The sequence below is a fragment of the Macrobrachium rosenbergii genome, chromosome 45 (genome assembly GCF_040412425.1).
Source record: "Macrobrachium rosenbergii isolate ZJJX-2024 chromosome 45, ASM4041242v1, whole genome shotgun sequence".
In the NCBI taxonomy this organism is placed as follows: Eukaryota; Metazoa; Arthropoda; class Malacostraca; order Decapoda; family Palaemonidae; genus Macrobrachium; species Macrobrachium rosenbergii.
Window position 1 is genome coordinate 14900764 of NC_089785.1, and position 25099 is coordinate 14925862.

The 25099-nt window shown below is 34.3% G+C and overlaps 1 protein-coding gene across 1 annotated transcript; it reads left to right on the top strand.

The window, feature by feature from the left end:
• The first annotated feature begins 7468 nt into the window (after positions 1-7468).
• On the top strand, positions 7469-18668 carry LOC136829942 (uncharacterized). The gene is made up of 4 exons (XM_067089117.1): positions 7469-7604; positions 14801-14932; positions 15485-15655; positions 16024-18668. The coding sequence occupies exons 1-4, from the start codon at positions 7469-7471 to the stop codon at positions 17772-17774; spliced, it is 2190 nt and encodes a 729-aa protein (XP_066945218.1). The 3' UTR covers positions 17775-18668.
• The last annotated feature ends 6431 nt before the right edge of the window (positions 18669-25099 follow it).

The window sequence follows — 25099 nt, forward strand, 5'->3', positions numbered from 1 at the left end:
AAACTCAATCTTGCAACTCTATGCGTTTATATATATATTTAAATTCCATGTATCCTTATAAAACATTAGTGTGTGGGGTGTGTGTGTTCTGTGTATGTACAGAATTAAGATGTTTTTGGCAATCTTTGTTAATTAGACAAATTCCACTACCTCTAAGGTAAACCTTCGTACAGTGTCTTTCTGGATTCCATCAAATAAGTGGTCTTGTTGTCATAAAAGAGGAGGATCCTCAAACAAGGTTAGACCAAGCTGCCTTATTTTCACTTGGTATTGTCACTATCCATTTTAGAATGTCAAGCTGTGCTTTCCTTCACTTTTCAACAGGTCCTAAATCATTCTATTTGATGCACTTTTAACCAAATGCTTCTTTCTGCTCCAGCCATATTTCACTCTGATGATGTCTCCTGACTAACAACAAAAATTATCTTCTTCGTGCAGTGAGATGACTGGAACAATTAAATTAACCCAATTATGTCGACCGTGAAACGACTCTATTAAATGTTTCTTATTCAAAACCGGCAGATGATTTCAAACAATCAGCTGACCCCATTTTTTTAAAAAGCCTCGTATTGGATCAAAAATAAATTTTCCATGATGTAAAATTAAATAATAGGGGGATATGCCAAGCGTATAAATCTTTGTTTCAACAAGGCAGACAAAGAAAAATTTCACTCGATAGTTAAATCTTTCATTAGAACCCAATCACTGAACACCTGAGCTCTCCATTCCTGTCACGGTATTATTAAATTATTATTATTATTATTATTGATTTTATTATTAAGTGCAAGAAATACATCACCATTTAAAAGAGGTAATGTTCTACAGTTGTCATTAAATAAAGAGTCTCTAACAAGTTCCAAACTTTGAAAATTCTTAACAATATTTATTACACAGTTTTTTCAAAAAAATAAACAGTCAGTTTCCTTGTGACTACAGGACAAAATAAGCAGTCCTTAAATAAGACCAGTTTATTAAGGATTACCTAATCTCTAAAACTTTTAAATGCGTTAAGACAGTAAAAAAATAGCATGCAATAATCAGTATGATAAGGTACTTCAAATAACATATTATAAATCTATGACAAAATCCAAATCGTTGGAAGGAAGGACGGAGACATTCATAAAAGAATTGTTCATTAAATGTTATCCTAGTTATTTATAAAACTAAAGCTTTTGAAGCATTAGTTTAAATACATGTTTTCATTTAATGAAATACATTTAATAATAACAGCTAAGAAAAAACCAAAACTAAATTGGAATATGAATCAGGAAAAAATTAGTTTATGGTAAACAAAGGCGTTACACCCAGATTTACTACAGTAAATTGTTCGATGAATATGGAGATAATGAGATTTTTTAAAATGTTTTACAAAGCATTGAACATCTGACAAATGGGTAAAAGGTGCATTGTCTCCGTTGTACTCGAATAAAATCCAAGGCTAATGCTTTGAAAAGAGAAAAAATTGCTAAGTAAATCGTTGGGTGACTTGTGTTCGTTAGTGTTTTGATTATTTGTTGGAAATTAACTAAACAACAATATTTAGAAGAAATCGGCCATGGAAAACGCAAGTAAATATAAATAACAACAACTATTGTGATAAAAAGGACGACCAAGAATTTGTACAGACCATGTATTTGATAAAAAAACCCACATACTCAGTTATAACTGGTGTAGATAACGCCATACCAGATGTACATTATACGCTGAAATGAGAGTTCTAGACCGAGTTTAATAATAAACATTATAAGAATCCTAAAAATTACAAATTTAAAAATGTTCGACACAGTGATTATATTCGATAACAATTACAAAACAGAATTTTTTTGCAAAAAGTTTTATCAGAAATTATAAAAATTGTTCCTATAATTTTCCCTAAAGGAGGACTTTAACTTTGCCATTATTCTCTCTTCTAATTCTTCAGTCTTAAAACAACACGTTCAGACTTTTTACTTTAGTGGAAAGTTTGTTGTTTGGTTTCTACAAAAATAGACCATCAAGACTGGAAGATGCAAAATATGATTAAAATGCGTTATTATAACAATCCATCTAGAATAACATCAAAATGCCTTTCACACTGATGAGGGACCTGGGACATTGAAACGCAAATTGATAATCTCTGGTTTGTAAGTACATTAGGTTTATTGGTTCTCCATCTCCTGATTAAATTTTCTGGCATCTCCAATCGCCCTCTTTATCTTGCTGTCCAGCATTCCAACAATTCTTTATCTTGCTTCCAGCATCTCAACGGTGGTCTTTAGCTTCTGTATCCAACATCTCCAACTGTTCTTTATCAATTGATGTCCCAACATCTCCTTCGCGGAAAATCTTTCACTGTTTTCAGCGATTGATTAGGTAAAATGCCCCAGTTCTTGAGTGCCTGAAGGGGAAGCAGATGTCATAAACCATAACTTCTATTGAAAGTCCTATTCTTCACAAAGGTGTAATCTTCAAGTAGGAAGAGTGAAATGCGAAATTTCTCTTAATTCTCTCTCTCAAGTCTCTCTCTCTCTCTCTCTCTCTCTCCGTTGCCTAAATTGATTAGAAATCATATAAAAAAAATATTTTTAATAAAATGAGATTCAGTTTTCTGTCATGGGAAGAGAATGAGAAGGTGCATTTATAATTGGGTATCATTAAATATATATAAAAGATAAATATATATGCGAATTTTTTCATCATTCTGGGACATTGTAATCAAAACTTTTCAAATGTAGTATAATATCCAATGAATTCTGTTATCATTCCAAGTTATTTTTAACAGGGAATGAATTTCCCTCAGGAGGATTCAGATGACCTTTTTCCAGATTCAGAGGCTTTATGCTAGAGAAAGAGAATATTCAGAATCTTCCTTCTTGTAAAATGTCAGTTATATATATATAATATTTGTATGTTTATAGGATCATCATTCTGTAATTATATACAAACATTCAGCTGCAAATGTAGTATAAAACCAATCTTCAGTGTCTTTCGGGAATATCCATCAGATAAAGTGGTCTTGTTGTCGTCAAGAATTTGCAACTCAAGGAAAAAATTGTACAGTTTATCCAAATATTTGTCTTGAATTTTCTAAGTAGGATGAGATTTTATTTCCCTGTGATTTTAGAATGTCCATGGACTTTCTCCTCAGTTTGCCCAGGTCAGGAAATCGCTATTGGTATTTTGCGCTTTCCTCACCACGCTTCTTGATTTCTGCTCGAGTTGTTTTCCACTATTTCTTAGTGTTTATCAGGTTACTGATGGCTATTAATTATCTCTCCTGACCAGGTTTCTTGCAGTGAGTGCATCGGAACAATTGTTGTCCTGAATTGTATGTCGACATTGAATTCAGGAAGCCGTCAGGCCTTGATTGGCTGTAATTAAGGGCGATTGCAAAGACCTTTCCCACGATTTTTTCTACAAGACCTCGTTATTGCAAAGATCCTCTGTGGAAATAATTTTCCTATTTTCGGGGTTTTGTGACATTAAACCAAGCAATAGAAATGTTTCAAAATTTAAGTTGTTCTTTATTTGTACTCGGTAGGTAGTTCTGTTAAGAAAAGTTAGGTTTCTGGTAGATAAATCTTTCTAGGATTCATCAGAACGACGTCAGTTTTGTTCGATGTGAAAGATTTTGCAGTAATTATTATTATTATTAGTTTTAAAGTCCTTACTTTATTATTATTATTATTAGTTATTTTATTGTAGTTAGATTATTATTAGTATTTTATTGTTATTATTATTGTCTATTTTATTATGGATTATTATTATTATTATTAGGAAAAGTGTTATTATTATTTGAGGTCAAGAAATCCATCCCCATTTTATATTTACTAAAGTGTTGGAACAGTTGTCAGAATTAAAATAACGTTGGGGAGCAGATTTATCTAAGAAGTTTCCAGGCTTTGAAAATTCTAGACACTTGTGTTTCACCACTTTTATATTTAACGATTTTTTCTAATTGTCAGTTTTGTGTCTTTTCCAGGGACTTTATGCGATTGATAAAAGCTGTACCAAGAGCAGTTTATTAAGATTATTTTCTTCAACTACACCTTTTAAATTGCAAGACATAACTCGTAAATCATTCTCTTTTGGCATGCAGATGATGGTACACCCTGGTACAGTATTTTTAAAAAGGTGAACGTTTATGGGCGTCTGTATATATTTATTTAATCCTGACAAAATTTCATCAAATCGTTAAAACAATTGATTTTTTTTTTTGCCACCAATCATCCTCTTTCTATTAAAAAATTGCTACAATTATTGTTCATCAAATGTTATCAGGATAATGATTTAAAATGTCATGGATAATTTTCTTTAAATTTAAAGCATTGTTTCTTTAGGTTAATCTTCTCGCAAAAGTTGCTAATGATACTCCCATTCTACATAGCGAAAGTCTGTTAATGTTACCTCTTAGATTTATTGCCGTTGTTCTGTAGAGAAGTAAGCTAAAGTAAGTCATCTTTTCAACTTGTAAATTGTATCATTTTCGTAAAACTAAAGGAGAATCACACAAAATATGTTAATTTAAGCATCAATATACAGGCGTGGATTAATTTATCTTAACTCTGCAAGATGTGGACATCAAATTTATATAAAGAAGATAAGCTATTTAAAAGAAAATTCAGAGAAGCTTTATTGTAAAAAATTGTTTTTGCATGCATAGGTCATAGATGCAACCCTTTCATTCCTTTTGCTCTAACTAATCGTTCGGTGACTTTGCTTCCATCTCACACCTTTAAAACCTTTTTGCTCTCATTTTCGTTTCAGCGTTGAATGACCTCATAAATCCCTGCATTTTTATTTAGTTTTATATTTCATTCCATTCCAAGTTTAGTTTTCATAATTCCAAAGTCATATCTACTTATTAGGTTGAAAAGCTTTAGGGCATTATTATTAGAATAACCTGATCAGATTTTCTATAAAAACCTGATTTTAAATATATCAGCATATAACAGAGAAGAAAATCTTTTCAATATATTTATCAAAATCACAAGAATTTCTGAAAAGCATTTTTCCAGACTTTGATCGGATATGGTAGAACCACTTATATCATTTACGCGATTTTAATAACCAATTAAAGAGGAAAAATCTAATGTTGAAAGATTGCCTCTATAAATAAATATGCAAAATATTTTATAGAAAATATTAAAAACACTGGGTTCACAGATGCTTGCAAAAGCAAACATACATCAACAGAAATTAGTGAAGCCCTATTGTTTCTCTGACAGCATCCGGCCTACGTTCTAGAATTAAAGGACATTGATTTTCAATAATTATAACATATTCTCGACTAGAAAACTTATAGATAAATAGTATCATTCAGGAAATAAAAACCATATTTCCATTGAGCAAGTAAAATAACAATGCAGTATGTTACGACCGCATCAATTGTCAGCGAATAAATAGGACCACATTCATAAGCTAAACATCGTCTTGTTGAGTCTTAAAGGTAATTATTCGGGGGCTCTGGACAAGTTATTTTAAGGTTTGAAATCATTCCAGTTAAGTCTTTAGGGTTCGAGGAAATATTTTGTCGATGCATGAATCGGTCACACAATCCACCTCATTAATTTCGACTTTAACTGCAAAGGAAGTGACGGAGGTTTCATTATTTGCAAAACGAAAAAAAAATTTGTCGTCATGTCTATTTTTTTCTGAGATTCTCTGAATAATTTCGGTCTCAAAATTGGGAAGTCCATTGTGAGCTGGAATATAAGCATTTATTTCGTTTTAGCGATTCCACTAATGAGATGCTCATTTTGTTCCATATTCAATGTATCGATAATGATCTGTCTTTTTGTTTTTGCTATACTGGATGTATATCAGTTTGTTGGAAATAAGTATCGGGATACGGGGTGATCGCACAGAAACCCAGGAAATCGAGTGAAATCTTGGAGACAATATAGAAACCCAGGAAAAGAAGCAAATCTTACAAGTTGAGAAAATTTCAAGAAGAGTTGGAACACGCAAAGTAGAATGTGCTTATTACTGAGCTCTAGATAGTGAGGTTGAATAAAGAGCAAGAAGAGAAGGTGAGAACTTGAGAAAAAAGGAATACCATGCATTCAGAGGTCAGTTAAATATTGTGGATGAAAAGAAATAGAGGAAAAGACCTTTCAGAATGAGGGAAGGGTCAACGACACCATCCGTCGATAGACAACGCTGAGCGGAACATGTTTATGAGGTCATGAGAGACATAAAGAAGGATCATTTACTGATGTACCAGAAGATGAAGTGGGCGTGAATGTATCAGTGAATGAAGTCATGGGTTCTGAAGTGCAGTAAGTAATGAAGAAACTTAAAAGAAGGAAAGCATCAGACTATGATTTTATCTGGAACTGAAAGGACACCCAGTACTGGATAAGGAACAAAGCATGATGACGGATTTGGTGTTGTTATGAGTTTCAGGATTTTATCCCGAAGCCGAAACAAATTGTTTACATTCAACGGTATCTTTATCAATCGCTTGCCAACAATAGACAAACATTTAAGATAAAGCATAGAACTCTGGCAAGAAGATTCACTCAAGAGAGGGATAACGAAACCAAAAACAACTTTAACAGTTGATTTATATAACAAAAACTTACATTATACAAACAAAACATGTCCGTAAATGAAACTGCTCAAGGAACAAGGCAAACACTCAGGACGAAAACTCCTCTCGTCGATATATAAAAAAAGAGAAAAGCGAGCCGGTAAATATAAACTATACAAGTATTACACACAAAACCCCTGAAGGGGAAGCAAAAATTCCTAAACCAGTTTCTGGTGACTAAGGCAAAACAGAGAAATATTTACTTTACAATAAAATCATGAAATAACTGCAGAGGTTTTTACCACGTTGTGTATACTTTCAAAAGAATTTTGTAAATGGTGTAAATACTGTTGATGCTGTTGATCATATTGTTGTTTATTGGTTCTGTTGATTTTTGCAATGTTCCTGTTGTTTTGAGTCTATCTTTTAGTTTTGATACTGATTTTATAGTTTTAATTTTAATTCTTTCGGGAGACATGGAGCTGAACCGTGGGCCTGTTACTCATTACAGAAAGAAAAATTGCAAATCACTTTACTCAGATATTCGGGGCTTAAGGTCCAATTTTCTTCATCTGCAGAGTTGTGCCCGTAACTACGATTTGATGTTTTTATCCGAGAGTCTTGTAAGTAGTAACAAGTCAAAGGTTGGGTTTTTAATCCCGGAGTTTGATGGCCCTGATTTTATTTATCGTCACAACTTCCCACGTGCGCAAGGTGTTGCTGTATACATTAGGTCCGGACGACCTATTTACCGTCAGTAAAATTTGGAGTGTAGTTGCCATGAAGTTCTTTGTTTGAAAATTTTCACTAGTTTTACAGTGTTTACGTATTTACTGTTTACCGCAATCCAAATATCGACAGTTCTATATATGGATTAGTCTTAGGATTCAAAAACTTTATTCGTTATTTGTTGAGACTGTCATGCAAAGCACAGTGAGTGGCTAAATTGATTCCATGGATCAACATGGCCGATCTGCTCTTGAGTTCTGTGTATCCTCCGAATCTGTCCAGCTAACTGAGGAACCCAGGCACATCTCTGGCAGTAGATTAGACCTCATAGTCACAGATGCTCCAGCTATTGTCAGTCCAAGTACTGTGAATATAAAGAATACACAAATGTTGAATGTGTTTCGGAGGATATTTAAGAAATAAACTAATACCTGTAAGAGAAAAACATTCACCCATCCCCCACACATTTTCAGCTATTTTCATGATTCAAGTTCTGTGAACATAAAGAGAGAGAAACATTGAATGTGTTTCGGAGGGAGAGAGAGAGAGAGAGAGAGAGAGAATTCAACACATAGCCTATATTTTCATTTTTCATGATTTACATGAGAGAGAGAGAGAGAGAGAGAGAGAGAGAGAGAGAGAGAGAGAGAGAGAGAGGTAAAACACTTATCCACGAGGAGGGGCCCTGGAACATTTTAATCTACTTTATCCCTAAAATCAAAAACGTCTTAAAATATTGCCAGAGAAAGAAACTTTTTGTATGACTGGACCTCTCCAGCGAAAACTTCCATTGTAACCAATGATTTGAGAAAGAAAAATGGACCTTTTGTTGTGCGAGGTCACTAGTGTATTCATAATAAATGCATACAGCCATACGTAAAAAATAACGCTCACGCATAAGTTAGCAATTTTTTATTTTGATGTGGATTTTATGTTCTGCATTTGAATCGAGAACTATGGAAAAGTTATAAGTAGAGATATAATTGTCATGAATCCATTATGGCTCACTGCCATGGTATAATTTACATTTTATTCCAAAATATAAAATATTCAGCTCTGTATTCCTCCAGTTGAAGCCTTAAATGTTTTTGAATGAATGAAAAGCATCGTGCAACATAAATATGTAATTTTATCCGATGAAAACAATACTTGAATGTCGAGGATCAAGGAGTGATCCAGTTGTAAGATGTTCATAACGAAAAGTCATTTTAGTTTAGCATCAAATTCATTCCCGAAAAAGAGACATGATCTGACATGTTGCAACTGTTACAGCTAGTTTCAGTTTTACACTCTCGCAGCTTAATAGTGAATGAATGCTCTACAGTTTAGGGGTCCTAAATTGCGTCAAAAAAGGAACTTTTACAAGCATATAGTTGACTTGGCACTTTTGACAAATACAGAGCAGTTACAAGCTTAGCTCTTGTCACTGAAACAAGTCCAAGTGACTCATTAACCGGATGATTTTCTGCAATATCTTCAGCAGTCATTTTGTTCACTGAAACTGCTGTCGCTGTCATCTTGAAAATGCATAAAATTAATTAGCTAGAAAACATATTGAGAAAAGTTATTTTTTGTCTCTTCTGTTTTCTGTTAAAATGGGCTTTTCTGCTTAAATATACAATTTTTCATTTCGAAATAAAATTGAACACAGGAAATCAAAGCGGAACTTGATTTATCTTCAGACGGTTGGAAATGCAATGTTTTATTTCCATCTTTTGATTATTTCTTGGATTTAGAATAATGAGCCATGGGTTAATTAGCTAAGTGGCTACATTGTTCAGATGTTAACATAATACAAAGATTCTGAACGATTTCAAGATTTGAAACCATAAGCTTTGGGGATTACAGGAAGCATTTTGCTTGTGAAGAAATCCATAAAAAAAAGATGCTCAGTTAACAGGCTTGAGAATATATTTAATGGAGATGCGGTAAACAGAACGGAGGACTGATTTGCTCATATTATCTATGAAAAGAAAAATTGTAGAATTACAACCTGAATAATGATTGGTTTCTGTATATCGCTTAACCACTGTCAAAAAATATGCAAACGCGACCGCTGGAAAAGATTGTAAAGTTCCAGGCGAACTGGAGCAAACGAAAATCAGGTTTTACAGTATATCTACTGATTCCAGATCATCAAATATTGGTATTGGAAAGACCTTTCTCTCTGAATAACCAGTCGGTTTCGTTTTGATTTTTGGTAAACAGAGTGAATGAAATATCGAGAGTCAATCACTCCCACCTGTTTCCGAACCTGCCCCTCGGTTTTGAATTATGGAATGAGCAATATTTTCGGCAGGTATGAATTATGGAAAGGCTCAGTAACATATTGTTGTACAAAGTCTCTCTCTCTCTCTCTCTCTCTCTCTCTCTCTCTCTCTCTCTCTCTCTCTCTCTCTCTCTCTCTCTCTGGTGCTCAAGGCAAAAGGGTACCACTCTACGTTCACCACAGAGACAGACCATCGATATAAATATCCTTACTAAAGGAAAGCACATGTCAATTTCGTAACTGTTTTAGATGTTGTTATAGGTAGTATTTTTGATATCGCAGCATCCTCCCGAAGGAGAGAGAGAGAGAGAGAGAGAGAGAGAGAGAGAGAGAGAGAGAGAGAGAGAGAGACGAATGGTAACAGTTGAAGGTCTCAGATTCTGTGATTCTGTGCATATTTTGCAGAAAAATGGGAATAGTGGAACTGGGGTCAGTTGTGCGATTTTACCTGTCATTTTGGCGTTGTATCTTCATGTCATCCGGATTATGCAACACAGAAATGAAAAGGGTTGTAGTGTGCATAAGTACAAAGGTCTGATGTACATTTCCTGGCGCTTCTAAGTTTACAAAACAACTATGAGGTTCTAGAGAATCTGCCTCCTCAAGTAGCTGGTTTCCCAACTGAGGAAGTCAGCGGTAATAGTAATTTAGTTATTAATAGGCGTCTTATTACAGAGTATCTCTCTAACCCCACTCCCCATACTATGATAGTCTCATAGTAAGTTTGAGAACTGTGAATTCGAGTGAGGTCGTTCGTGTCTCAATGAGCCTTACCTCATCCACAACAAAAAGCAAGTACTGCAAGAAACTTGGAATTATTTCTTGGGGGTTATTTTATGTCTTTATATGTCTAATAAAACTCACTTTTATCATGTTTGTGAGAGTAATTAACTCGTATTTCGATAATATTGGCTGATTTCCGTAAAAAAAAAAAAACAGCAGTAGTAAATGGGTGCAAAGTGGAAACTATTTTTTGAACAGCTAGATCAGTTTTATGAAAAGACATTGTTATTCACTTGATAAAATAAAGATAAAAAAATGTTATAGAATTTTCATTTAGCTAAACATTAAAACGATTTTTGTAAAAACTTCAAGAATAACATTTTCATAAGATTAACGAACCTGATTTCTTAATAACAGCTGCAAGTTCTAGTGATTTCTAGCATAAGCGCTCATCCACACATCCCAACATTTCCTTCCACTTGGACAAATGACATTTACTCCCAGATGCTCAGCTTATGAATATGACAACCAAGTTGTAGTTATTATCTCGCATAAACGAACGTAAATCATGCAAACATTTACCCCCCATTGTATATGCAATAAAATTAATGGCATCAAACGACAAATTTTTCACATTCATTAATATCTGCCTCACATAAATCTTAGATCGTATTGTCAGTAAATGACTTCAGGTGACTTCGATATGAGTCATACGACTGAATTCTGTCAATTGTTTAACTCATTTTTTCAGCAAAATACTGCAGTTCAGTAATTGTTTACGACTCTAAGGTTTGAATATATACACACACACACACATATATATATATATATATATATATATATATATATATATATATATATATATATATATATATATATATGTGTGTGTGTGTGTGTGTGTGTGTGTAACTGAATCACGAAAGTATGGAACGTGATGAATATATAAATAAAGGCAACACCACGAAGGAAAGTGAAACAATGAAGTGGTGCTAGGCCTTTCGACTTACTGTCCTTTACCAAGTAAAGGACAATGTGTATTCCTCTTGAACGTTGCAGTTCACAAATTATGATCGAAAGTCCCATGATAGCAAAGAAAAAAAAAAAGGTCTACGACCACTCGACCAGTGTTTATATCATCACATACAACACGACGGTTTTGTAATAGGAATGAAAATTATCTAACACCTCTAATGAAACATCAATATCATTGGAATATAAAAGATAAAAACCTTCTTTGACAGTTTGAAAGCAAATCCTTTCGAGCATTTATTTTGTAGCCTCAAAAAATTTGTCCTTTTTTTTTATGATGTTCCGGTGAAGAACTGACCAGTGAGAGGCACAGAGACATAAGGGTGAGAAAGGTTTATTATTTAAAGGAATTTCTCCTCTACGGGTCCCGTCCCACGTGCTTCTCTTGTCATTCTGTTGGTTGGGTGGCTTCAAGGAATGCCAACAGTAATGACGCTCTGGTCATTAATATTTTATCACTATTATCATTTTTTAGTATAAAATTAACTTCATACTTACTTTTATAAAATAAAGTTTTCATCTGAATATTTTATGTGATTTTCATCGTTGTTATTAGTTTGTTTAGTTATAGGAACTTGACCAGAGGTTGGTACTACCCAGCCACTAGTCGGTGTAACGTGAAGTAGTGTGTTAGCATTCGTTAAGGAAAATATTAATTCTAGTATAATTTTATCTGTATTATATTGAATTTGCACTTTTTTTAAAAACTATAATTCTTATATGAAACAGTCAATATTAAAATAGTGAAGTTGTCGCCAAACAATAAATCAAAATGAAAATTGGTACCAGCTACCCCTTTACTCCCTACCCAACCCCAGCCAACGTACTTTTCAAAGCAGTGTTTCCATTTTAGGGTAGCGTACCCTAAAATAGGGTAATCAGATCTCCCTTAGGGTAGTGTTTAGGGTAAAAGAAAAATATCTAAAATCTAGGGTAATCAGGGTAGCCTACCACCAGTAAACTATAACCTGGCAAATGCATTACTTTGCAGGAATTTGTCAAAATTTTCAAATGAAATTTGTATAATTTGTAAACAATCTGTCTTATATCATATAGAACATATAAATAAAATATAATGTTTTACAAGGTCGTAACAGTCTGATATGCAAGTTGCTGCATGTAAGGGAAGATCATTGGCGCCAATTTGGAGAATGGGTGGGTGGGTGGGCGGTTATGTGGTAATGGCGTTGAGCAATCACGTCGCTACCTGTATATTACGCGTAGGGAAATAGTAACCTACGCATTTTCATAATTTTCCGGGGATGCCAGTCTGGGAACTCTGGTTAGTTAGCCTACTACCAAGTGTGTATGAGGATTATTGTGAATTGTATCGATATATCCTATAAGAAGCATTGGCTACTACCAAAATGTCTCTTTTGAATTGGTTAAAAAAAGAGAAAGGTAAGCATATGAAGCTAAATTTGTTGTTACTGCAGTTTGCTGATAGAATTGGTTTGTCGAATCATGATCGCCGATCATAACAAAACTGTTTCAGATCGCCTAGTCTAACAAATTGTAATTATCTTTCTAACTCCTGAATAGTGTAGCCCACTATATTTTCGATTTATTATAAAATATTAATATATTTTATCACACCTCATAATTTCGTCGATGAATTGCAAGTAAATAATAAAGTGAATGAGACTTCCAGGTTAGCGCAAGCCCATATTGTTAACTAATATATATATCTATATCTAATATAATAAAGTTGTAGCTCCTGTCTGTTTGTTTGTTTGTTTGTTTGTTTGTTTGTTTGTTTGTTTATTTGTTTGTTTGTTCATGAACTCCTGAAAAACAAGTAACCACACCTAGGGTTTTGGAGATAGACCCCATAACCATATATATTCTGAAACTACATGATCCAGGGCACTTGGATAAGTATATTTCATTTCCAAATGGCGTCTCCCTCCTGAAGGTGCAGGAAAAAAAAAGCAACCATTCCTAGAGTTTTGGAGACAGAACCCCATAGCCATATAAATTCTGACACTACATGGCCCAGGTTACCTAGATTAGTATATTTCATTTCCAAAGGACATCTCCCTCCTGAAGGAGCAGGAAAAGCAAACAACCACTCCTAGGGTTTTAGAGATAGACCCTCATAACTATATATATTGTGAAACTACATGACCGACTGAGTATATTTCACATCAAAAGGGCGTCTCCCTCCTGTAGGTGCAGGGAAAAGCAAGCAACCACTTCCATGGTTTTGAAGATTGACCCCATGACCATTTATATTCTGAAACTACATGTCCCAGGGAGTATATAAAAAGCAAGTAACCACTCCCAGGGGCGGGTACCTCTGCTATCCTTCACCCGGGCATCAATTTCATTTCCAAAAGGCGTCTCTCTCCTGAAGGTGCAGGAAAAAATAAGCAACCACCCCCAAGATTTTAGAAGTAGACCCCTATAACCATATATATTCTGAAACTACATGACCCAGGGCACTTGGATAAGTATATTTCATTTCCAAAAGGCGTCTCCCTCCTGAAGGTGCAGGAAAAACCTCTCATAGGGTTTTGGCGATAAACCCACATAACCGTATATATTCTGAAACTACATGACCTAGGGCACTTGGATAAGTATATTTCATTTCCAAAAGGCGTCTCCCTCCTGAAAGTGCAGGAAAAAGGAAGCAACCAATGCTAGAGTTTTGGAGATAGAACCCCATAACCACATATATTCTGAAACTACATGCCCCAGGGTACTTGGATAAGTATATTTCATTTCCAAAGGGCGTCTCCCTCCTGAAGGAGCAAGCAACCACTCCTATGGTTTTAGAGACAGACCCTCATAACCATATATATTCTGAAACTACATGAACCAGGGAGTATATTTCACATCCAGAGGGCGTCTCCCTCCTGTAGGTGCAGGAAAAAGCAAGCAACCACTTCTATGGTTTTGAAGATTGACCCCATGATCATTTATATTCTGAAACTACATGACCCAGGGAGTATATAAAAAGCAAGCAACCACTCCTAGGGCCGGGTACCTCTACTATCCAACACCCGGGCATGGCCGGGTACCTCTGCTAGTATATATATATATATATATATATATATATATATATATATATATATATATATATATATATATATATATATACACACTGATGAAACTAAAAGAAAGTGTATGTGACATTTTAACTTCATCTCTAGGAGGATTTCATTTTTAATACTTCATATTTTGTCTGTAAAAATAAATTAGTGAATTGGCCTGAAATTCCAGAACAATGGGCATTAGTTGAAATAAGAACACTGCAGCCTAGCCTCTTCTGTGAGGCATAAGAACTTGCTCAACCCCCACACACACACACAAATACTTCCTGATTCCTTAGATGAGATTCTAGAATACTGATGCTAATTGTTAAGAAACATTTGCAGTAGGCCTACCGCTTACCCTAATGAAAGTTATATGCATGTTGTCCCAATAGAATTAGTTCTACTTCCAGTTCCCGCTGCTTAATAGAGGAAAGAAAAAAAAAATAATGGTCTACATAGTTGTGAGCTAATAAGAGTGGTATGATATTTATTTCTTAGGTAAAGATGTTAATGACTACAAAAAGAAAACTTTTGCCTGGCATAGTGCTTCAGACGAGGATGTAGATGACCCAGACCCTGTGCCTAGTACTTCAAAGGATGATGCACATGGGTCTAGCATTGCCAGTTCAGGTAGAATATAAATGCTGTTGTACCCTTATAGAGTAACAGATGCTATTGTTCTTGTCTCACAAAGTAAATTGGTTCATAAGAGCAGATTGAAGGAATTTGAAAGAGTAGAGAATGATTAGGACCAGATTTTATTTCAGATCAATGAAGAATTACCGTATATACGTTCTAACTGATTGCACTATATTTGATTAACTTTCTTGAAATAATAATAGATTATCAAATGTAACTTGCATTCGAATTCAAAGAATATTTGTAAATACTTAACCCATCACACACTCACAAGCACACACACACATACATACACACACATACATACATACATATATATATATATATATATATATATATATATATATATATATATATATATATATATATATGTATATGTGTGTGTGTGTATAATGTATATGTATATATATATATATATATATATATATATATATATATATATATATATATATATATATATATATATATATATATATATATATATCCATACTTCTCCTTCTCAACACATTTAATCAACAATAAGTGAGTATCATATAATTTTAGGTAACGGGACCAAAGGGAATATAAAATCCAGTTCTGCCAAGAAAAGTAAAGCCACGAAAAAAAGAAGTTTTGCCTTGAATAGCTCTCCAGAGGAGGATTTAGATGACCCAGAACATGTGCCTAGTACTTCAAAGGATCATGATATACATGAAACTAGCACTGCCACTTCAGGTAAAAATAAATAGCATTTTATTTACAGTTCTATGAAAGAACATTTTCAGTTTGATCATGAAACGTCACAAGCCATTCATATAACGAAGTACCCAATATCTACTTCTGTAGTATAATACATCAAAAGTAATTTATGCAATCAGCATTAATGCATGGCAATTCTTTATTAGTACTTTGAATTTCTTAATCCACTAACCATTCCTTGACAGAATATATATCAAGGTATGCAATTGGTGTAGGCCTAATATACGTCGTTTCACTTGGGATAAATCAGGTCAACTCTTGCATGTTTTTGTACTTGGCATATCTTATATTAGGATAAAAAAAAAATGTAATGCAGAAACTGAATGGTTTTCTTATCCCTTTAGGAGGAATTGCAATTGATAGTGATGAAAGTGGAACAGCACCCGACAAGATTGTAGAGGATCCGAATACTCCCCCAAGAAAAAAAGCAAAAGATTGCAATATCAAAATATATTCTCAAAGGTGGAGAGATAGCTGGATGTCGGAACCTCAGTTTTCAGGATGGTTAGCAAAGTCGAATAGATCAACTTCTTCAAAAGATTTGGCCTTTTGCAGCATATGTAACCTAGATATTACATGTGGTAAATCTGAAATTGCGCGACATGCAGCATCTCAGAAGCATAAAAGGTTTAGTTTGGAGATTTCTAAAACTAAGTCAATGTCTACTTTTGTATCATCAGCCGAGCCAATTCAAAGATCAGCTCGTAGAATTGAATTAATGGTTTGTGCATTTTTATCAGAACACCATCTGGCTATTTCTCTTTGCAAACCTTTTATGGATTTACTGCATGCAGTGTTTCTTGGAGATATACCATTGAAGAAGGTAAAGTTAGGTAAGCAGAGAGCATCAAACATCATCAGACAAGTTTTCGGTAAAGTTTTTGCTAGGGATCTGTATGAAGTATTAAGACAGTGCCTCTTTTCAGTTATTATTGATGAAACGACAGACAGAAGTTCCACGAAACAATTGTGCATTATCGTGCAGTATTTTATGGATGGTAAATTGCAAACTTCATTTTTTTATTTAATTGAAGTTTATGATAGTTCGGCTGCTGGGCTATTCAATGTTCTTAAAGAAAGTTTTACCTCAAAGGATATTCCTTTAGAGAACATTGCAGGCTGCTGTTCTGACACAACAAATGTTATGATGGGAGCTCGTCATTCAGTTGCCTCTTTGCTTAAATCAGTTTTACCTAAAGTTGTTATCGTTAAGTGTGCCTGCCACATGGTTCATCTAGCTGCATCATATGCATGTCTGAAATTGCCTCGATACATTGAAGATTTGTGCCGTAATATATTTTCCCATTTTAATTTGAGTTCAAAGAGGCAGTATGCACTAAATGAATTTCAAAAATTTGTTGAAATACAGCCACATAAGATCCTAGCACCAGGCCAGACAAGGTGGCTGTCACTTCAGGCTTGTGTCAAGAGGTTGTTGGAGCAATGGGATGCCTTAATTTTGTATTTCAGGGAATTAGCATTCAGTGATCCTACACAAGTCAATGACATGATTGTAGATGCTCTAGGAAATGAAGTAACTGTTGCTTATCTAGAATTTCTTGATTATAATCTTGGAAAATTCAATCAATTCAATACCCTTTTTCAGTCAAAGTCTCCCAATTTTTTCTCTGTTAAAAGTGAAACTTGTAAATTAATTAGAAGTTTGTGCTCAGATTTCATGAATGTTAGATATGTAAAGACTGCAGATATATCACTTCTGAATCCATCACACCCAACATTTTCCAGTGCTTGCATTTCTGATGAAAATATTTATATTGGGTTATCTGCAACGCATACAATAGATAAGCTGAAGGAATCAGGTAATATGACTAATGAGAAGCTTGCAGTTTTTTACAAGAATTGTCGGTCATTCTTAGTGGAGGCTGTATCACAAATACAAACGCGTTTTTCTTTAGAGGATAGCGTGTATAAAGTCGTATCATGTCTTAACCCTTGTGCAGCTGTTTCTCTTGACCCTCCCTCTTTAGGATTTTTGTTTGATGAAATACCGCAGCTAAGCAAATTTGCTGACAAAAAGATGGAGATATTGAGTGGAGAAAGCATTATTTGGACGAGGAACTATCTGCTTAATTAGATACTGTAAAGTACTGGACCATTGTTTTCAGTCGTAAAAATGATGCAGGATTACAATGTTATCCAAATTTATATCAAATAATGTCAACACTGTTATCACTGCCTTTCTCTAATGCTTCAGCTGAACGCTTCTTTAGTCAACTCAACTTAATTAACAAAGACCACTGAGAGGACAAGATTGAAAAACGAAACGGTAGGCTACGTGGTTTGATGCATACTGTATACTATTTAAAGAACAAGGAACTTTCAGCTCACAGTATGCAAATCGATGAAAAACTACTTAAAGCTATAAATAATGTTCGAAGTGATGCCACTTGTTCTGAATCAGAAGCAATTTGAAGTTGTAGGTAGCTTACATGAGTATAAATTTAAAAAGAACAAATGATCTTGCCTAATCTAATTGAACTATTCCTCATTTTGTATATAATGTAAGCCTACGGTATATCTGAAATTCAGTTAAGAAATCATGATTATTAGAACATTGTGATATTGTGAATATCGTATAGGCCTAATTGGTGTGAAAAAAATTTGCCATTAGAAATTATCAGTCAAAACTTACAGCTTCTCTTTTGGCTGTATTAGCCTATATAAAATGTTTTTGAAATAATACATAAGTGGTAGCCTGTTTGGAACACCTCTGAGGATTCACTTAATTGTTTGGCAAATGAAAGTAAATATTGCATTTAGTTTATTAACTAATAAATGAAATTACTGAATAAGCCCTGCATGCATTTATTAATATAGGATATGAAAATTTTTTGGTAAATATTGCTACATACATTCAGTAACCATTTATTCTTGCTTAAGCATACAGATTATTTACAAGTTCTTATCTTATCCTTTTGTGTAGCCTAGTATTTTTCTTAGTTTCTCATGATGAAGTCAAATATTTGGACAAATTATTTTCCTTTGTATAGCCTATTTTTTCAGTTTTGGGAATCATTGGTGTGGTGTCAACTTTGGCCTTAAGTGGTGAATTTCACGCACAATATCAGGCTCTATAGCATGTCTTTATAAGCTAGCATTGTTCAAAGGTAAGTACCACCTTTCAACATTTTGTTTTCTTTGGAAAAGAGAACAGTTTAAAGGACAATAAAAAGTTCTGTAGCTTATTGCCTAAACCTTTACTACAAATATATATATATATATATATATATATATATATATATATATATATATATATATATATATATATATATATATATATATATATATATATATATAAGAACAGAAGTAGGCGACGGCCAGTGGTATACATTAGCGCGAAGGTGGACCATGGAAACGTATTCATCTCTACATAATTCTTTATTTCCAACGTTTCGTAATAAAAAGCTTTATTACATCATCAGGGAATCTTGGTTCCTTTTTCAGATACAAAGATCGATTAAACCCTCTATTGACCTCTAACGTGGTATATAAGTATACTTGCCCTAAGTGTAACTCTGGGACATATGTCGGATCCACGAGGAAGTTACTGAGGGTCAGAATCGACTCTCATCGGGGATTAAGTTTTCGGACTGGCTGTAGGCTCTCCAATCCCGAGCATTCAAGCATAAGAAACCATTCGAAAATTTGTAAAACATATATTGATAGAAACGATTTCTGTATCATAGGCCAAACAACTAATGCATACGAACTGCCTATCCTGGAATCATTATTTATTAAACAACTGGTTCCCCAGTTAAATACCCAGACCTCCTCCACTCAGCTGTACCTGAGTTAAACTTTTTTTTATGTATTCTGTCTTCTGCCTTCTTGGTATAAGGTTGGTTAGCGGTCTTTGATTTTGCTTTTATGTTTTTTTTTTTTTTTTTTGTTTTTTTTTTCGTTTTTTTTTATCTTGTATTTTAACTGTGAAGTATTTTATGGATTTTATTGATTTTAAGAGCAATTTTTAAAGTAATTTTATTCATTATTTAACAGATTCCTGATGATGTAATAAAGCTTTTTTTATTACGAAACGTTGGAAATAAAGAATTATGTAGAGATGAATACGTTTCCATGGTCCACCTTCGCGCTAATATATATATATATATATATATATATATATATATATATATATATATATTAATACAGTATATATAATCTAGGTAAAAATGCTCAATCTAGGGTAAAATTTTCATTGGTCTAGGTAAAACCAACCACTCTTCATGGAAACCCTGTTACAAAGACTTTCCTCGTTTTGCGATTAGTTGTCGTTTAGCCAACGAGTGGTTAAGTTCTCGCAATTTTCGTTGATTATATTGTAATTAATCATTAGCTAGACGTTATAGACAGCGGAGGAGGATAGAGGGAAGGCCCATGTGAGTGTTATAAAAAAGTGCCTTTACAGGAAATTGGGCTCCAGTGTCGTGAAGTCTTGAGCAAAACACCGCTACCTTTGACGATTCAAGAACTTTGCCAGTGACGGCGTAAGTGTTCCTTCATTTATTCCTTGTGCTTTTACTCTTATTCTTGTTTATTGACATGAATTGTTTTTTTTTTATGATTTTCGGGATCGTGTATTTCTTGAGAGTGAATCGGTGGCAGGCTCCAAAATATTTTATTAATAATAATAATTTCGTGCTCATTGTTTATTCTTGTTAATAACTTTGTTTTGGATTGTGTCCCTGGACGGTTACTGATTTCTGTCGTGTTTGGTGTGCGCAGTGTTTCCCGTTTGTTTTTGGTAGATTTTGAATGACAAATATCTATTACTTACTGGAAATGTATCATTATTGTTGTAGATCAGAATTTTTACATTTTTGTTGTTTTCAACAACAAGCCTTATTATTATTATTATTATTATTATTATTATTATTATTATTATTATTATTATTATTATTGTTATTGTTATTATTATTATTATTATTATTATTATTATTATTATTATTATTATTATTATTATTATTATTATTATTATATTTGTTGGGATAAGGAGGGGTCAAAATTTTGTGGTGTCTTGAGAATGAGTTGGTTTCAGAGTTACTGGAAACTTTGGAATTTTCTAAAAAAAAAAAAAAAAAAAAATTTCGTTCGCAGCTGTTCACAAGGGATGAGGTGGGCGTCTTTTGGTTGTTAGTTCCTTCGTGGCATTTGGGGGAAGGGGTTGCAGCCTTTCCCTTTAATTGGTTTCCTCGGATTTTGAATGAAAAATAGGAGGTTTAGGCTAAGCACATTTAAAGAGTATTTTTAAAGGATGGGAATTTCAAATTTTTATGGGATTATCTGGCAGTTTTTTGTGTTATTGTATTTTTGAGTTTCCTTTGAAAAAGCAATCTGTCGAAACATCGCTAATAATCTGTTGAAAACTGGCCCTCTTCGTAGGAGTCTGCAGGTTTCAGTGGTTACCATCGAATAGGAACTTTGAAAAGCTTGTATACGCCACTGTAAAATAGACAGTATTTCAGCATGGCTGCCTTACTAGCTTTCTTGTCATCGCAAATTCTGTTGATGTCAGCAGTCGAGATCCTCAGTACAAAAATGACCAGGAAACCGATCTGGTGGTTCAACCTCCCAGGCCAATTCAGTTTCAAGATAGTTGGGGTAATAACTATATATGGCTGTTAGCGATAATATTCAATATACTGTATAATATCCAGCTTACAGAGAATAAATCAAAAGTGTCAACAGAGAAATTTTAATAGATAATACAGTATTGTAAGACATAATTGGATAATCAGATGAAAACAATGAATTCGATGCAATGTTTGTGGGGCCATTGTGTGGTCTGGGTCACGTGATGTAGCCTGCTTTTGGGACGAACGGATGAGAACTGCAAAGCACACGGGAGGGCAGGTGCTCTGGGCTGCAATGGCAGGTACCCAGGGGTTTCCTGATGTCACTCCCAACTTTCCAAGGCGTCAGCCTGGAACCTGCACTAAGGAGGAGCGGTTTTCAGTGAGGCCTTGCTAGGGAATGACTGTGAGGTGGGTTTCCTGTGGCTGCCTGATGCCTCTGCCATGCGGTGTTTGTGCTTGTGGATGAAGGCAGAAAAGGGAATGATGACTGGGCAAACTTTAAGCTGTTCAGTGGGATCTCGAAGTTACGTAAGTTACGTATATACCTCAGTAGATGTCTTGTCCAAAGGCTGCATTCATATCCGTATTCAGAATACAGTATTGGAGTATTTGAGAAGAGAAAGGCGATGGATTGTTATTTTCATGGAAGTGTCGGAATGAGAGACAGTTGAAGGGTCTTGAAAGAAGCGTGATAGCTTTAAAGGTTTCCATTAAACCAAAAAGAGAAGGTCATGGGTATGAGGAAATGAGTTTGAATTTAGAGAACTATTTATCAGGTGAGTGTTAGAATAAGCAGTTTTCCTCGACAGGGAGCATAAAAAAGGAACGAAAATGGAACATTTTCAAGAATGTTGCAATGTTTGTTGTCACGAGGAATGCATCCACAATTTGACATTTAAAGTGTGATTGCGGTGGAGTATTAGGTCTTGTATATTATTGCGAAACCATATATATTATATGGATATATATATATATATATATATATATATATATATATATATATATATATATATATATATATATATATATATATATATATATTTATATTATGTTTTTTTTCTATAAATATTCTGCCGTTCACCCTCTATGCATTTATTGTAGGAATATCATTTTGACAAAGACGGGAGACGTCTTTGTCTGAGCAGGGTAGCGCTAGTCAATTCAAATTTAACGCCCGTGGCAGGGTAGCAGGACTAGGAAGGTTTCCACAAGTAACCTCTATCGAAGGTGGGTCCTTTTCCCTGTTCTAACTTCGGGAATGACTTGACAAAATTTCAGACCCCGAGGGCATAGAGACACTGCCTTCCCGCCGCCCTGTGTATGACCGAAAGAGGTCGTAGAGAGAAAGTAACTATCGTGAAGAATGCACGTCTGTGCTTCCGGCTCTTCGTCCCTTTGTCTTTCCGTCTTATTTTACCAATTGAAGTGGCGAAATAATCCCAGACCGTCCGATCGTCCGTTGTGTGCGCAGAAATCTACGTATAACGGTAAGTCTGGAATTTTTTCAAAGTTTCGTCGACTTGCTAGTGTCTCTTTCCTGTATTTCCAGTTTCTGTTGTTCCCTCTTAGCCACCATCTACGAATAGTGGTATAAACAGTTTACTTTTATGAAGTCTTGATTAAGAATAATTTATATTGTTTAGCAACATTCCACTATTCCCGTGAAGTAACTAGGAATTAGGGAAGGTTAAATGAGTAATTTACAGCATTTAGGCAGCCTTGTGCTTCGATCCCATTGTTCAGAAGAGGAATAGCCTTTACCCGTACTGCGCACGATAATCCGTTGTGTTAAAAACCTTACTGAAGCGAAGGAAAGTTTGACTGCGTCCGAATTTGGGCGAATGTTCAAGTAATTTTGTAGCGAACTGTATATTATTTGTATCGAGGTTTCCTTCTCGACTGGCGACCTTATTTCGTTAATAAACATCTGTCTTTGAGGTTAATTTGTAGCTTTAGCTGACAGGTTACGTGTGACCTTGGCACTCAGGGCCTCATAAATTACGTTAATCAAGTAATAAACTCATCAGACAAGCCCCCATACGTAACAATATATAATGTACACCCATACATACATATATTTTGTGTGATCTCTGGCGGTGTTACAAGATTTATTAGTAACAGTGGTCGCAAGCCATTTCTTTACGTTCCTAATTCCCAAGTATTTAGAAACAGGTGAAATTCTGATTTATGGATGAATTCAAGGACATTTCCCACATGTCAGGACTCGAAAAGTGTCATTATGGAGAGCAGTTCAGCAAAGTGTGACTTAGTTGACAGGTTGTTGTCATTACCTACCTTCCCCAGCTCCAGTTCTTGTGACTGATGACAGTTTTGTCATTTGTACTTAAAATACAAATCATATATATAATATTATATATATATATATATATATATATATATATATATATATATATATATATATATATGTGTGTGTGTGTGTGTGTGTGTGTGTATGAATGTATATATTTATATACATATATAAATATATACAGCAGCCTCTGTTAAGCTAACCCCGGAAACCCTAGCCTACACACGTTTAACCCAATAAGCAAGTATTTTAATATTTTAGAATAGAAAGGGTGTTGGAACATTTCATGGTTGCATCAGAATTAAACGAGCTGTGGAAGGCAGGATAGCTATGAAGATTTTCGTCAAGACAAGTAGAGAAGGGCGTGGGTAAGAAGAAATGAATTCGAGTTTAGAAAAATGTAGATAAAGGCGAGGGTTGAAATCAGCCGTTTTGTGGATTAGGGGTTGATTTTACAGCCAAATTATGAATGTGGTGGAATTTGAGGACTGACAGTTTCTTAATAGCTACACCCTGGTATGTATATGTATATATATATATATATATATATATATATATATATATATATATATATATATATATATATATATATATATATATATATATATATATATATATATATATATATATATATATATATATATATATATATATATATATATATATATATATGTCCTTTTATCGCATATATAAAATATAGTATATATATATAATAGTATATATATATATATAGCTCACGCCTGGGTGATGGCAGGTGGGTTATTCAGCTGAGGCTACCCAGAAACCTTATCCTGGCCCTGGAATTTATTTAGCCAGTCCAGTACACATACATTCAGCCCAGTAAACTACTGAAATTAAAGAATAAAAACAATTCAGTGCATTTCATTTACTTTAGTTAGTATCATGTAAAAATTTCGTTATTTTTTCTAAGTTGCTTAGGCTACGTGATATTTATTAGTTGTTAACCCTGGGAAGGTGTTCAGAATGAAAGTATAGTTCATTCTCAAAATATTTTTCTATGCGTCCTTTTGATCGCAAATGAAAAGCTCAGCCAAAATAATCTTATTTGCTTTTGCCAAAATCGAACTTTTTCCAAAGTTCCTCGGTTGTATGACGTAGAGGAGAAGGAAGGTAGTTCTTGCTATACTCACCAGACGGCGCATCCCACACGCGCCTGGGTGATCAGCTCAGGTGGGTTATTCCTTGAGAATGGAGAAGTAGTGAATGCGGATATTTTAACACAGGAATGCGGTAATATGCTGTTATCATGCATAAAGCATTAAAGTAGGAAATTGGAAAATTTAGTTATATTGGATTCATTAACTTGAAGTGATTGGATTTCTGTGGGAATGTAGTATATATTACGGAATCGATCCAACTAGTGAGTTGGACTGGCACTTTCCTTATTGAGGTAAATATTTTTTGAACCGGAGTGCTAAAGAGATACATCTTAATTTTTTTCCTAGGTAAATACCAAACATACCTTTTATGCAGAAATATTCATCAGCACGAACTACA

Coding starts and splice junctions, on each gene's coding strand:
- LOC136829942 (XM_067089117.1), top strand. CDS start 7,469: ATGGATCAACATGGCCGATCTGCTCTTGAGTTCTGTGTATCCTCCGAA. Junction 7,605..14,800: donor TCCAGCTATTGTCAGTCCAA/GTACTGTGAATA, acceptor TTTATTTCTTAG/GTAAAGATGTTAATGACTAC. Junction 15,656..16,023: donor AACTAGCACTGCCACTTCAG/GTAAAAATAAAT, acceptor TTATCCCTTTAG/GAGGAATTGCAATTGATAGT.